The sequence below is a fragment of the Salvelinus fontinalis genome, chromosome 27 (genome assembly GCF_029448725.1).
Source record: "Salvelinus fontinalis isolate EN_2023a chromosome 27, ASM2944872v1, whole genome shotgun sequence".
NCBI lineage: Eukaryota > Metazoa > Chordata > Actinopteri > Salmoniformes > Salmonidae > Salvelinus > Salvelinus fontinalis.
Genome location: NC_074691.1, coordinates 21085781 through 21099724, shown reverse-complemented (window position 1 = coordinate 21099724; position 13944 = coordinate 21085781). Strand labels below are relative to the sequence as shown.

Sequence of the window (13944 nt, the reverse complement as noted above, 5' to 3'; positions counted from 1 at the left end):
CTCCTCACTTTGTCCAGCTTGATAACAGTCATCTATAGTCTCCTCGCTCTGTCCAGCTTGATTACAGTCATCTATAGTCTCCTCACTCTGTCCAGCTTAATAACAGTCATCTATAGTCTCCTCGCTCTGTCCAGCTTGATAACAGTCATCTATAGTCTCCACGCTCTGTCCAGCTTGATAACAGTCATCTAGTCTCCTCACTCTGTCCAGCTTGATAACAGTCATCTAGTCTCCTCACTCTGTCCAGCTTGATAACAGTCATCTATAGTCTCCTCACTCTGTCCAGCTTGATAACAGTCATCTGTAGTCTCCTCGCTCTGTCCAGCTTGATAACAGTCATCTATAGTCTCCACACTCTGTCCAGCTTGATAACAGTCAATAGTCTCCTCGCTCTGTCCAGCTTGATAACAGTCATCTAGTCTCCTCACTCTGTCCAGCTTGATAACAGTCAATAGTCTCCTCACTCTGTCCAGCTTGATAAGTCATCTATAGTCTCCTCACTCTGTCCAGCTTGATAACAGTCATCTATAGTCTCCTTGCTCTGTCCAGCTTGATAACAGTCATCTATAGTCTCCTCACTCTGTCCAGCTTGATAACAGTCATCTATAGTCTCCACGCTCTGTCCAGCTTGATAACAGTCATCTATAGTCTCCTCACTCTGTCCAGCTTGATAACAGTCATCTATAGTCTCCTCACTCTGTCCAGCTTGATAACAGTCATCTATAGTCTCCTTGCTCTGTCCAGCTTGATAACAGTCATCTATTGTCGAAAATTCCAAAAGCAAAGGAAATATAAAACATTTTAATTGCGGCCCCCAGGATGTCAGTGAAGAACAAATTAAGCCTGTGGAGAGAACGAGTTTGACATCCCTGGTTTAAACTAATAGTGGACAGTGTTGCCGTGTTAGGAAGAAGACTGGTGAAAAGGACAGGACTGATAGTGACTGGGAGGCTAGAGGCCAGACTGAACAAGAAGTTCACCCCTGAGATAGGCGCAGAGCTAATCTATGTACATGAGGATATGCCATTGACCAAACATTTATCATTGCAGGTGATTTATAGATCGGTTATTGTGGGTATAGGGTTTTGGCCAGCACTGTCAACCCCGAGGCCAGGCTATCTCCTGACCCGGAGAGCAAGGTAACAGCGAGACAAGCCCAGAGAGAGCGAGCCCAGAGCACATCCATCATCAGGAAGCACTGATCCAGACCGCCAGACAGTGAGCACGCCCAGGGGAGTCCAGACGAGCCCAGAATGACTGAACCTCCCGAGGGGAAGCCCAACGAGCCCAGAATGACTGATGCGACCCAGGGAAGGGTAATCAAGTGTAGAATGACTGATTTCTTCCACTGGGTGCGGAACGACTGAAGAACAAAGGGGTCCACCCAGTGGAGATTAAACAAGCGACGAATAACTGATGCCACCAAAGGGAAGGTAGTCAAGTGCAGAATGCATAGGTCCCTATTAGGAGAAGTTAGGAAAGTGTGTTGGGGTGGTAAACAAGTGCACAGTAGTTTTCCTCACGGCGATGCGAGGAGTGATCACAGAGACTGCCTGCTGAAAGGGAGATTAAACTAAGATATATGCTGCCCAGGGTTGGTTAAATGAGCAAAGAGCAAGTGCTGACTTTCTTCTAGGGAATTAACTAGTGAGTGAAAGGAGGGAAATATACTGTATGAACCACCTCTCCCTCTGCCTCTCAATCACTTTCTCTGTATTTCTGCTTACTGTGGGCCAGTAGTCTACAGGTACACACTCAGTCAGTCAGTCACACATGAAGAGAAACAAATTGATTGACACACAGATTGGTCTGACAGTGTGAATGTGATATTAGGAGAGAGAATCCACAGCATAGCTCATAGAAAGACAGAAAAGGGATCTAGAGCAAGAGACGGAGTGAGACAGAGTGAAAATGAAAGACAGAGAGAGAGACAGTGAGAGGTGGAGAGAGAAGACGAGGGATTTGTGTTGAGAGAAACTATGTAATATATTAAATCCAAGGCTAACAAATGTGTTTTAAAGCGTGATTCCAGCTGTTTAATAATGAGAATTGGGTCCACTGTACACACACACACACACACAGGTTTGTGATTGTGGCTGGCAGCTTTAATCCTTAGAGGGATTAAAGCATACAGAGCTGCAGGACCTGAGCAGCTGGTCCATCTCTCATCGCACTCTGCCCTCTCGCTGCTCTGTGTGTGTCTGTTACCAACTTTTCCATCTGTCTAGAGCTGTCACTAGCAACCTCACAATATACCCTTCATTGAAATAACAACACCACAGAAAAGCCGTCTCAAACTGACAGCAGAGAGACAAGACTCTACACAAGCATGAGCACACACACACACACACACACACACACACACACACACACACACACACACACACACACACACACACACACACACACACACACACACACACACACACACACACACACACACACACACACACACACACACACACACACGGAGCCTGATTACTTGACATGCCACTGAGTCAGTGTATCAGTCCCGCACCCAGCCAGAGATATGCAGACACACTATGGAGGTGACAACCACACCCGTCAACACTCTCCCAAACAGATAACAGGAGGGATCTGTTGACAACAACAAGAGTCACAAATACACAAGTCCCAAATTAGAAGAAAAATATCCCAACTAGACATGGAGAGACTTGGTGAACCCCTAATATAATAGTAATAATAAATAACCAACAGGCCAACAAAAGTATTCATTCACCAAGATGAAAGACATTCAAAAACATAAAACTCTGAACAATCAAAAGCCATGAATAAAACAAGTATTTTCTGAAGAAGACAAACAACTGAAAAGTGATGGAAAATGATCTGAACCAAGAAGTTGAACAAACCAATCCACACTGCTCATCAAGTCCATCACAACAACAACAAACCAAACACTGAATAAACACACAAAACAAATGAACGAACGGCATGAATGAAAGAGCGGAGGAGAGATGTCTTCCTCTCTCTGGCTCTCTCCCTCTCTTTCTTTCTTTCTGTGACTGACCTTGCAGAGTTTGTGGTAGCGTGGGGATGAGATGGCCATTCTCTGGAGCCTGTGTAGGAAGACCACCACTTTCTGGAGAGAGGTACGGACCATGGCCATCATTTTACGCGTGCCACAGGTCTGCAGCCTGCTCCGAGTACGCATGGCACGCTAGCACTGCCCAGCCCTGCTCATATCCTCTCCTCCTCCCAGAGACACACCACAGCAGGAGTGACGTGAACACACACACTTACACACACTGTCTGACACACATGCTGCGATCGGCATGCCCCCGCACACGCAGATATACTGGCACACACACACACAGTGCACGGTCAGTCAAGTGCACTCTCACAGCAAACACTCTCTCACACATATACACACACAGTCACACACACACTTTGTCACACACATGCACACACTTCCTCCTCACACACTCACACACAAGCTCATGCATTTAAGCGATGCTGAAACACTCACTGACTCTCATTCACACACACTTAAACCATGGTACACAAAACCACTCCAAAAAGACATGTCACTCTGGGGTCCACTTCAGGAGCCAGGGGTCAAAGAGGACGAAAAGGAGAAAAATCAGCCGATAAGCAAACAAAGAGAAGAAGAATGAGAGTAGGAGGCAGAAGTTTTGCTGGAGGAGAGATGCGCTGCTCTCCGATCGCGGCTCACAGCGGACAGCCAGAGATAAAGACTGTAGCGCTCCACGGAAAACCTTCAGAGCGGACGAGAGAGAGAGAGAGAGAGAAAGAGCGAGCGAGAGAGAGAAAGACAGAGCGATCAGTAGACCTGGGATAACAGACGACAGAAGCTCCTTCAGCCATAGAGAGCCAATGACCAGGCAGAGGGAACCAATGACTGGGAGAGAGAGAACGAGAGAGAGAAAGAGGGAGGGAGAGAGAAAGACACCAAGGGAGAGAGCGAGCACAAGTGAGATGTACAGCGTGCAGCCCGCACGCAGCAGTGTGTGTGTGTGTGTGTGTGTGTGTGTGTGTGTGTGTGTGTGTGTGTGTGTGTGTGTGTGTGTGTGTGTGTGTGTGTGTGTGTGTGTGTGTGTGTGTGTGTGTGTGTGTGTGTGTGTGTCCCAGATGTAACGATATGCTCAGACACAGATACAGAGGGATGAGAAAGCAGTCTGATATGAGAACAGGGAGCTGAGAGAGAGAAGGGAAGAAAGAAAGGGGAGGGACGAGAGAGAAGGAAAGAGAGGGAAGACAGGGAAGGGAAGAGAGGGAAGACAGGGAAGACAGGGAAGGGAAGAGAGGGAAGACAGGGAAGGGAAGACAGGGAAGGGAAGAGAGGGAAGACAGGGAAGGGAAGAGAGGGAAGACAGGGAAGGGAAGAGAGGGAAGACAGGGAAGGGAAGAGAGGGAAGACAGGGAAGGGAAGAGAGGGAAGGGAAGAGAGGGAAGACAGGGAAGGGAAGAGAGGGAAGACAGGGAAGGGAAGAGAGGGAAGACAGGGAAGGGAAGAGAGGGAAGACAGGGAAGGGAAGAGAGGGAAGGAAGGGAAGACAGGGAAGGGAAGAGAGGGAAGAAAGGGAAGAGAGGGAAGACAGGGAAGGGAAGAAAGGGAAGAAAGGGAAGACAGGGAAGAAAGGGAAGAAAGGGAAGTGAAGAGAGGGAAGACAGGGAAGGAAGGGAAGAGAGGGAAGACAGGGAAGACAGGGAAGGGAAGAGAGGGAAGACAGGGAAGGGAAGAGAGGGAAGACAGGGAAGGGAAGAAAGGGAAGACAGGGAAGACAGGGAAGGGAAGAGAGGGAAGACAGGGAAGGGAAGAAAGGGAAGACAGGGAAGACAGGGAAGGGAAGAGAGGGAAGACAGGGAAGGGAAGAGAGGGAAGACCGGGAAGGGAAGAGAGGGAAGACCGGGAAGGGAAGAGAGGGAAGACAGGGAAGGGAAGAGAGGGAATACAGGGAAGGGAAGAGAGGGAAGAGAGAAAAGCAGATAAAGGGGGAAGTACATTTTGTGAGCGCATGAAAGAGAAGAAAATTAAAAGAAAGTGAAGGATAGTGTATGAAAGAGAAACAGAGACATGGAAACAGAGGAAGTGCTGATTCAGTAGTAGCATCTGTAAATTGCTCTGTTAATAGATTCCGAAACATGACTTTCTCCTGCACTCAGGATCTGATCCCGTTTTTTCCCCTAAAGACTCCCCCAGCGCGACAGACAAAGCACTCCTTCTGACACCACGACACGATTGCCTCATCTCAGTTTCCCAAGACTAAATACAGAACACACACACACACAGTAAACTCTAAATAAGAGTGTGTTCAGCTTTGAGCTAAGGGGCATATTAATGCCCATATGGCCCCTGTCTTGCCTGTCACTTCATATTCAGGGAAAAGACTCAGTAGCAGGATGGGAAAGGGAGGCTTAGCATTGAACACACACACACTCTCGACCCCCATACACACACACATACGCACACACATATACGCTTAGATAACCATGTGAGAAAGCGAGAGTGATTATCGAGTGCTCTGTGAAGCCAGATCTTCATTTGATGAGTCATACATGTGTTCACTCATTCCACACAGTATTGATTATTCTAAGGGAATTACAGGAATACCGTTAGCTAGTCCAGTTAGCGAAATCACACTGACATCACTGGGTTTCTAGTAAGATCCGTGTCGGCATGTATGAACCCCCTCGGGAACTAGCATCAACTTACAGCATTGTTTGGCCAGCAATTCCAACGTGCTGTAGAATGAAAGTTAATGTTTGACAAGGGCCAGAATCTGCATTTTATTTTTATTTATTTAAGTTGTCATTTACAATTGCGACCTGGCAAAGATAAAGCAAAGCAGTTCGACACATACAACAACACAGAGTTACACATGGAGTAAAACAAACATACAGTCAATAATACAGTAGAAGAATAAGTCTATATACAATGTGATAAGGGAGGTAAAGGCAAAAAAAGGCCAAGGTGGGGAAGTAAATACAATATAGCAAGTAAAACACTGGAATGGTAGATTTGCAGTGGAAGAATGTGCAAAGTAGAGATAGAAATAAAGGAGCAAAATAAATAAATAAATAACAGTAGGGGGAGAGGTAGTTATTTTGGATAAATTATAGATGTGCTATGTACAGGTGCAGTAATCTGTGAGCTGCTCTGGCAGCTGGTGCTTAAAGCTAGTGAGGGAGATAGGTGTTTCCAGTTTCAGAGATTTTTGTAGTTCGTTCCAGTCATTGGCAGCAGAGAACTGGAAGGAGAGGCAGCCAAAGGAAGAATTATTTTTGGGGGTGACCAGAGAGATATACCTGCTGGAGCATGTGCTACAGGTGGGTGCTGCTATGGTGACCAGCGAGCTGAGATAAGGGGGGACTTTACCTAGCAGGGGTAAACCCAACGGGTTTGGCGACGAGTATGAAGCGTAAGGTGTTTGCTGTACAGCTTTGACTTGTTATACAGACTGGAACGTACTGGTTTTAGCTTTTTAACATGCGCACGCACGCACAATAAGCCAATGTAGCATTTGTTGCACACATAGGTACATATCAAGGTGAAAACATCGGAGATAGATAAAAGCTCCCTTACAACAGTGTGCCCTTTGCCCTCTCTGTGTGAGAGCATTACTACTACATCTCTGACTCTTTGGAGTGTGTGTGTGTGTGTGTGTGTGTGTGTGTGTGTGTGTGTGTGTGTGTGTGTGTGTGTGTGTGTGTGTTGCCCTCTTCACTCATTCTGTGTGTTGTGCGCGTCTCTGTGCTCCTGTGTGACAGTGAATAATAGGGAACAGGCTGCATGATGGCTTCACATGGAGTCACTGCAGCTGAATATGGCACCACACCAGCTGAGGGGAAACAGGCTAGCACTGTGCAACACAATATGGCACCACACCAGCTGAGAGGAAACAGGCTAGCACGATGCAACACAATATGGCACCACACCAGCTGAGAGGAAACAGGCTAGCACTGTGCAACACAATATGGCACCACACCAGCTGAGAGGAAACAGGCTAGCACTGTGCAACACAATATGACACCACACCAGCTGAGAGGAAACAGGCTAGCACTGTGCAACACAATATGGCACCACACCAGCTGAGAGGAAACAGGCTAGCACGGTGCAACACAATATGGCACCACACCAGCTGAGAGGAAACAGGCTAGCACTGTGCAACACAATATGGCACCACACCAGCTGAGAGGAAACAGGCTAGCACGATGCAACACAATATGACACCATACCAGCTGAGAGGAAACAGGCTAGCACTGTGCAACACAATATGGTACCACACCAGCTGAGGGGAAACAGGCTAGCACGATGCAACACAATATGGCACCACACCAGCTGAGAGGAAACAGGCTAGCACGGTGCAACACAATATGGCACCACACCAGCTGAGAGGAAACAGGCTAGCACTGTGCAACACAATATGGCACCACACCAGCTGAGAGGAAACAGGCTAGCACGATGCAACACAATATGGCACCACACCAGCTGAGAGGAAACAGGCTAGCACTGTGCAACACAATATGGCACCACACCAGCTGAGAGGAAACAGGCTAGCACGGTGCAACACAATATGACACCACACCAGCTGAGAGGAAACAGGCTAGCACGATGCAACACAATATGACACCACACCAGCTGAGAGGAAACAGGCTAGCACTGTGCAACACAATATGACACCACACCAGCTGAGAGGAAACAGGCTAGCACGATGCAACACAATATGGCACCACACCAGCTGAGAGGAAACAGGCTAGCACAATGCAACACAATATGACACCACACCAGCTGAGAGGAAACAGGCTAGCACTGTGCAACACAATATGGCACCACACCAGCTGAGAGGAAACAGGCTAGCACGATGCAACACAATATGGCACCACACCAGCTGAGAGGAAACAGGCTAGCACTGTGCAACACAATATGACACCACACCAGCTGAGAGGAAACAGGCTAGCACGATGCAACACAATATGACACCACACCAGCTGAGAGGAAACAGGCTAGCACGATGCAACACAATATGGCACCACACCAGCTGAGAGGAAACAGGCTAGCACGGTGCAACACAATATGGCACCACACCAGCTGAGAGGAAACAGGCTAGCACGATGCAACACAATATGGCACCACACCAGCTGAGAGGAAACAGGCTAGCACTGTGCAACACAATACGGCACCACACCAGCTGAGAGGAAACAGGCTAGCACGGTGCAACACAATATGACACCATACCAGCTGAGAGGAAACAGGCTAGCACGATGCAACACAATATGGCACCACACCAGCTGAGAGGAAACAGGCTAGCACAATGCAACACAATATGACACCACACCAGCTGAGAGGAAACAGGCTAGCACTGTGCAACACAATATGGCACCACACCAGCTGAGAGGAAACAGGCTAGCACGATGCAACACAATATGGCACCACACCAGCTGAGAGGAAACAGGCTAGCACTGTGCAACACAATATGGCACCACACCAGCTGAGAGGAAACAGGCTAGCACTGTGCAACACAATATGGCAACACCAGCTGAGAGGAAACAGGCTAGCACTGTGCAACACAATATGACACCACACCAGCTGAGAGGAAACAGGCTAGCACTGTGCAACACAATATGGCACCACACCAGCTGAGAGGAAACAGGCTAGCACGGTGCAACACAATATGGCACCACACCAGCTGAGAGGAAACAGGCTAGCACTGTGCAACACAATATGGCACCACACCAGCTGAGAGGAAACAGGCTAGCACGATGCAACACAATATGGCACCACACCAGCTGAGAGGAAACAGGCTAGCACGGTGCAACACAATATGACACCACACCAGCTGAGAGGAAACAGGCTAGCACGATGCAACACAATATGGCACCACACCAGCTGAGAGGAAACAGGCTAGCACGATGCAACACAATATGGCACCACACCAGCTGAGAGGAAACAGGCTAGCACGATGCAACACAATATGGCACCACACCAGCTGAGAGGAAACAGGCTAGCACAATGCAACACAATATGACACCACACCAGCTGAGAGGAAACAGGCTAGCACTGTGCAACACAATATGGCACCACACCAGCTGAGAGGAAACAGGCTAGCACGATGCAACACAATATGGCACCACACCAGCTGAGAGGAAACAGGCTAGCACTGTGCAACACAATATGGCACCACACCAGCTGAGAGGAAACAGGCTAGCACTGTGCAACACAATATGGCACCACACCAGCTGAGAGGAAACAGGCTAGCACTGTGCAACACAATATGGCAACACCAGCTGAGAGGAAACAGGCTAGCACGATGCAACACAATATGGCACCACACCAGCTGAGAGGAAACAGGCTAGCACTGTGCAACACAATATGACACCACACCAGCTGAGAGGAAACAGGCTAGCACTGTGCAACACAATATGGCACCACACCAGCTGAGAGGAAACAGGCTAGCACTGTGCAACACAATATGACACCACACCAGCTGAGAGGAAACAGGCTAGCACTGTGCAACACAATATGGCACCACACCAGCTGAGGGGAAACAGGCTAGCACAATGCAACACAATATGACACCACACCAGCCGAGAGGAAACGATAACCATCATCTCGTATCACCTCAAAAAATGTGAAAACCAATCACATATTTGTTTATATATATACAATAGTAGATTGTGTATTTCAACCTCTAGGATTAAATAAAACATTTGTTCTCCAGTTGTAAGAACTAACATAAGGTGCTTCATCTTTCTAAGACCAAACTTCTGAGGAACATTTCCTTTTTCTTCTCCAAAGAAATCATGTGGCTTGTGGTTATATGGAGCATCTCAAAAAACTCAGGTAAGGTGACAGAGTTGACATTGACTGGTGACACAAGAGTCACTCTGAATGAAGGAAGGCTCCAGGCTCCTTTCCCCCGTATCTCAATCTGACCATTCTCTGTCCTGTTATCTCCTTCTCTCTCTAATCCCCCTCTCATTCCTCCTTCCCCATTCATTTGCTTTCATTCATACAGTTTCCATTTGGCTCTGACTGCAGTCCATCAATCTTACCCCATGTTGAGAGACAGAGGGAGAGAGGGAGAGAGAGAAATAAGAGGGAAATAAGGGTTAAGGAGGAGTAAAGGACAGAGGACAATAAGGGGTAGAGAGAGAAATAAGAGGGAAATAAGGGTAAAGGAGGAGTAAAGGACAGAGGACCAGAAGGGGTAGAGAGAGAAATAAGAGGGAAATAAGGGTAAAGGAGGAGTAAAGGACAGAGGACCAGAAGGGGTAGAGAGAGAAATAAGAGGGAAATAAGGGTTAAGGAGGAGTAAAGGACAGAGGACCAGAAGGGGTAGAGAGAGAAATAAGAGGGAAATAAGGGTTAAGGAGGAGTAAAGGACAGAGGACCAGAAGGGGTAGAGAGAGAAATAAGAGGGAAATAAGGGTAAAGGAGGAGTAAAGGACAGAGGACCAGAAGGGGTAGAGAGAGAAATAAGAGGGAAATAAGGGTTAAGGAGGAGTAAAGGACAGAGGACCAGAAGGGGTAGAGAGAGAAATAAGAGGGAAATAAGGGTAAAGGAGGAGTAAAGGACAGAGGACCAGAAGGGGTAGAGAGAGAAATAAGAGGGAAATAAGGGTTAAGGAGGAGTAAAGGACAGAGGACAAGAAGGGGTAGAGAGGGTGGAATAAAAAAATAAAGGCATTTCCAGAAAGCTCCATTTGAAATCACAAGTATGGTCTCATGGTCTCATGTATGAGACCGTGTGTGAGACCGTGTGTGAGACCGTGTGTGAGACCGTGTGTGAGACCGTGTATGAGACCGTGTATGAGACCGTGTATGAGACCGTGTATGAGCAGGCTGTTTTTAGAGCATCAATGCTCCCTCAAGTGAGACTAACCTAGAAAAACACAATGAAAAGGCACAACTCAATGGGAGATGAAGAAAATCATAGATGACTGTAGGAGTGTATAGTATTTCATCTGTGATCATCAGGACAGTATCTGTGATTCACAGGAACAGTGTGTGTGTGTGCGCGTGTGCATGCGAGTTCAGCCTGGTTTCACAATGCAGGTAAAAAAGGACAGACACTATGGCCTTATCTGGACAACTACAGGAAGAACATCTCCCTCCCTCCCTCCCCCCCGCACTCATCCTCATCCTCTTTCACACGCCCTCTCAACATATCCCCCTTAGACACAGGAATCAATGTGGCGTTCAGACGGTCTCTTCTTACACAGACAGGGGCGTTGTGATAGAGAGATAAGGGGTGAAAGAGGGAGACCAAGCGTGTGAACAAATAAAACCAGAACCAGATTGACATGACCGTGTGGTATGAAAAGAGCTCATCTCTGTCAAAGGGCTGTCACACAACTAAACACAAGTCAAGGAGGATTTTGAATAGACCATTTATGAATCAAAAGGGAGGACAATGTGTGTCATCGTAAGAGGCGGGAAAATGACAAGCAATAGGCGAGAGGACACATACCCACATCACTGAACAGCGCAGGACAGAAAAATCAATGAGCGACCACACACACGCACACACACACGCGCACACACACGTAACCACAGCTCACATGAATGCATGCACACTATCTTAATGAGGGATGACAGGGGGATAATAGGACAGCACCTGTCCCTGTCTCCCACACACCTCCTTTGACCTCCTTATTTCAACCTCTCTCTATATTCAGCCCCTCAGCCAAGCCATTTATCTCCATATACCTCTGCATATATCACTCAATATACTGTTCATTTACAGAGCGTCAATCCCAGTTCTCTTTTTTTCCCGTCGCCTAAAAACTTTTACGCACACACAGCAGATCAAATGGGCATGGCCTACCTCCAGTTGCCCCCTCAGCTCCTTGACGTGGGCAGAGTCCTGTGATAGCTCCTCCCTCTGGGAGGCGTCGGCCAGGACGTTGACGGTAGTTTCGGCCTCCTGAAGCCACTTGAGGAAGGCCTCCAGCTCCCTGAGGGACGTCTGTAGAGCAGTCAGGTCACTGTCCAGCTGAGCCTGGCGGTCACTAGCCCTGTCAATCAATCAACACACTAACTAGTTGATCGATGTAATGGCCAATGATCAAGCATTGGTTTGGTTGGAGGTCATTGTTTAAATAGCTATCTGAGTATAATTCAAATATCTCATAACATTATCAAAGTGATATTTGTGTATGTGTGTGTGTGGGGGGGGGATTCTTATATCCTTGTAGGGACCTAAAATCTCCAAAAGTCCAACAAGGGACAAGGAACATTCTCCCTCGTGGGGACATTTCCCACATCCCCATGAGGACAAATGCTATTTTAAGCTTAGTGGTTAGGGTTAGGGTTAGGGTTAGGGTTAGAATTAGGGTTAGAATTAGGGTTGGGTTAGGTTTAGGGAAAATAGGATTTTGAATGGACATTTATTTTAGGTCCCCACAAGGATAGAAGAACATAACATGTGTGTGTCTGTGTGTGTGGTCTAACTTTGCCATCCTTTTGGGTTTCTAAAGTCCTCACAAGGATAGTAAAACAAGTGGGGACATTTCACCCCCCCCCCCCCCCCCCCCCCTCCTCCCCCGTGTCTGTGTATGTGTGTCCACCTGTTGTTGATGCTGTTCCAGGCTCTGTTGTGTTTGTCCGTGACCTCTTTGATCCTCCTTGTGTCATCTGCAGAATACTCTCGCAGGAGCTGATTGGACAGCTCGTTAAAGGTTACCACGGTACCCTGACCTCTTCCCAGGTCTTGCAAGAACACCTGGAGAAGAAAACATAAACAAACAACAAATAACAACATACTCCTCACAGACTAAACAGTAGCAGCAAATGGCTTTCTAAATCTTTATTTCACTTCTTTCATATCCACGTCTTATGCCTTTTAATCTCACTGCAATTATCACAGTTCCCTCAGGATCTCACTTTGTTTACTAAAGGTATGCTAACCCATTTAATTAAATGGGAAATAATTATTACCCTGTTATCAGATATATCCTATCAGTACCTGTTCTAGGGCATTGGAACTACAGTAAAGTACCACAGTGAGTTAGACACAGATGCCCTCTAGTGTTTGAGGTTGGCATTGCATTGGCCACACGAAAAGAAAGTCTACACCTGACAATCCCCACATAAAACAGCTCATATACATACCATTATCTGCTTGCAAGGCATGTTTGAACAGCTCTCATTAACACTATCAATAACAGTCGTGACATACCAACAGTAAGCCCTGTCATTTACATATACTCGTCATAATCAGCATGTCACACCTGTGATATTAAAACGCATGATGAATGGTACAAAATATGTGTGTTATGTATCGGGCTAACATGCAAACACACATAAACATACTTTCCAAGAACAGTTTTGAGTCACAGATTTAGAATCAGATTACTACCCAATCCTAACCTTAAAGATTAACATAATGAAAAATATCGGACCTTTTATCAGTGGTTAGGTGCTACTCCCATTTGGCTAATGGAGCAGGGGGTCAGTAGTTCAAAGGTGAAGGGTCAGTGTATCTCTCACCTTGTTGTCACTGAGCTGTTTGGTCAGGGGTTCCCTGGAGAGCTGCAGTAGGTTGTGCAGGCGCCCCTCGTTCTGACCAATCAGAGCCTTCACCTCCTGCCTCTGCTCCTCCCACTGGTCGCTGTGGCCAATCATACTGTCCAGCTGCTGGAGCCGTGCCTCTACGCCGTGCTGCGTGTTGTCCCATTGGCTATGTACCTTCTCTACTGCAGTGAGAGACGGAGGGAGAAAGATAAATAGCGGTGGTAATATTACCAGATAGAAAGTAATGGTTGTGGGTAGGGTTGTGGCAGTCATGACATTTTGTCAGCCGATGATTGTCAAGCAAATAACTGACGGTCTCATGGTAATTGACCGTTAATTAACATAAACACATTAAGCATCTCCTGTCTTCCACGCATAGTCTGCAAGCCACTGATGCAGACCTTTGGAACATCTACATTTTTAAAAGTCTAATAAATCCATGTAAT

At 47.1% G+C, this 13944-nt stretch overlaps 1 protein-coding gene across 8 annotated transcripts in view; it reads right to left on the bottom strand.

Annotated features, from left to right (window-relative positions):
• Positions 1 to 13944, bottom strand: part of utrn (utrophin) — a 314619-nt gene that overhangs the window by 158950 nt on the left and 141725 nt on the right. For 7 of the 8 annotated variants that reach the window (XM_055885258.1, XM_055885257.1, XM_055885262.1 and 4 more), the window contains 3 exons: positions 13475 to 13680; positions 12553 to 12707; positions 11811 to 12000 (listed from right to left, as the gene is read on the bottom strand). In XM_055885258.1, the coding sequence (XP_055741233.1) occupies positions 11811 to 12000; positions 12553 to 12707; positions 13475 to 13680 (551 nt within the window). Of the gene's footprint in view, positions 1 to 3028; positions 3768 to 11810; positions 12001 to 12552; positions 12708 to 13474; positions 13681 to 13944 lie in introns of those variants that run through there. The other variant, XM_055885265.1, reaches the window with a different exon arrangement.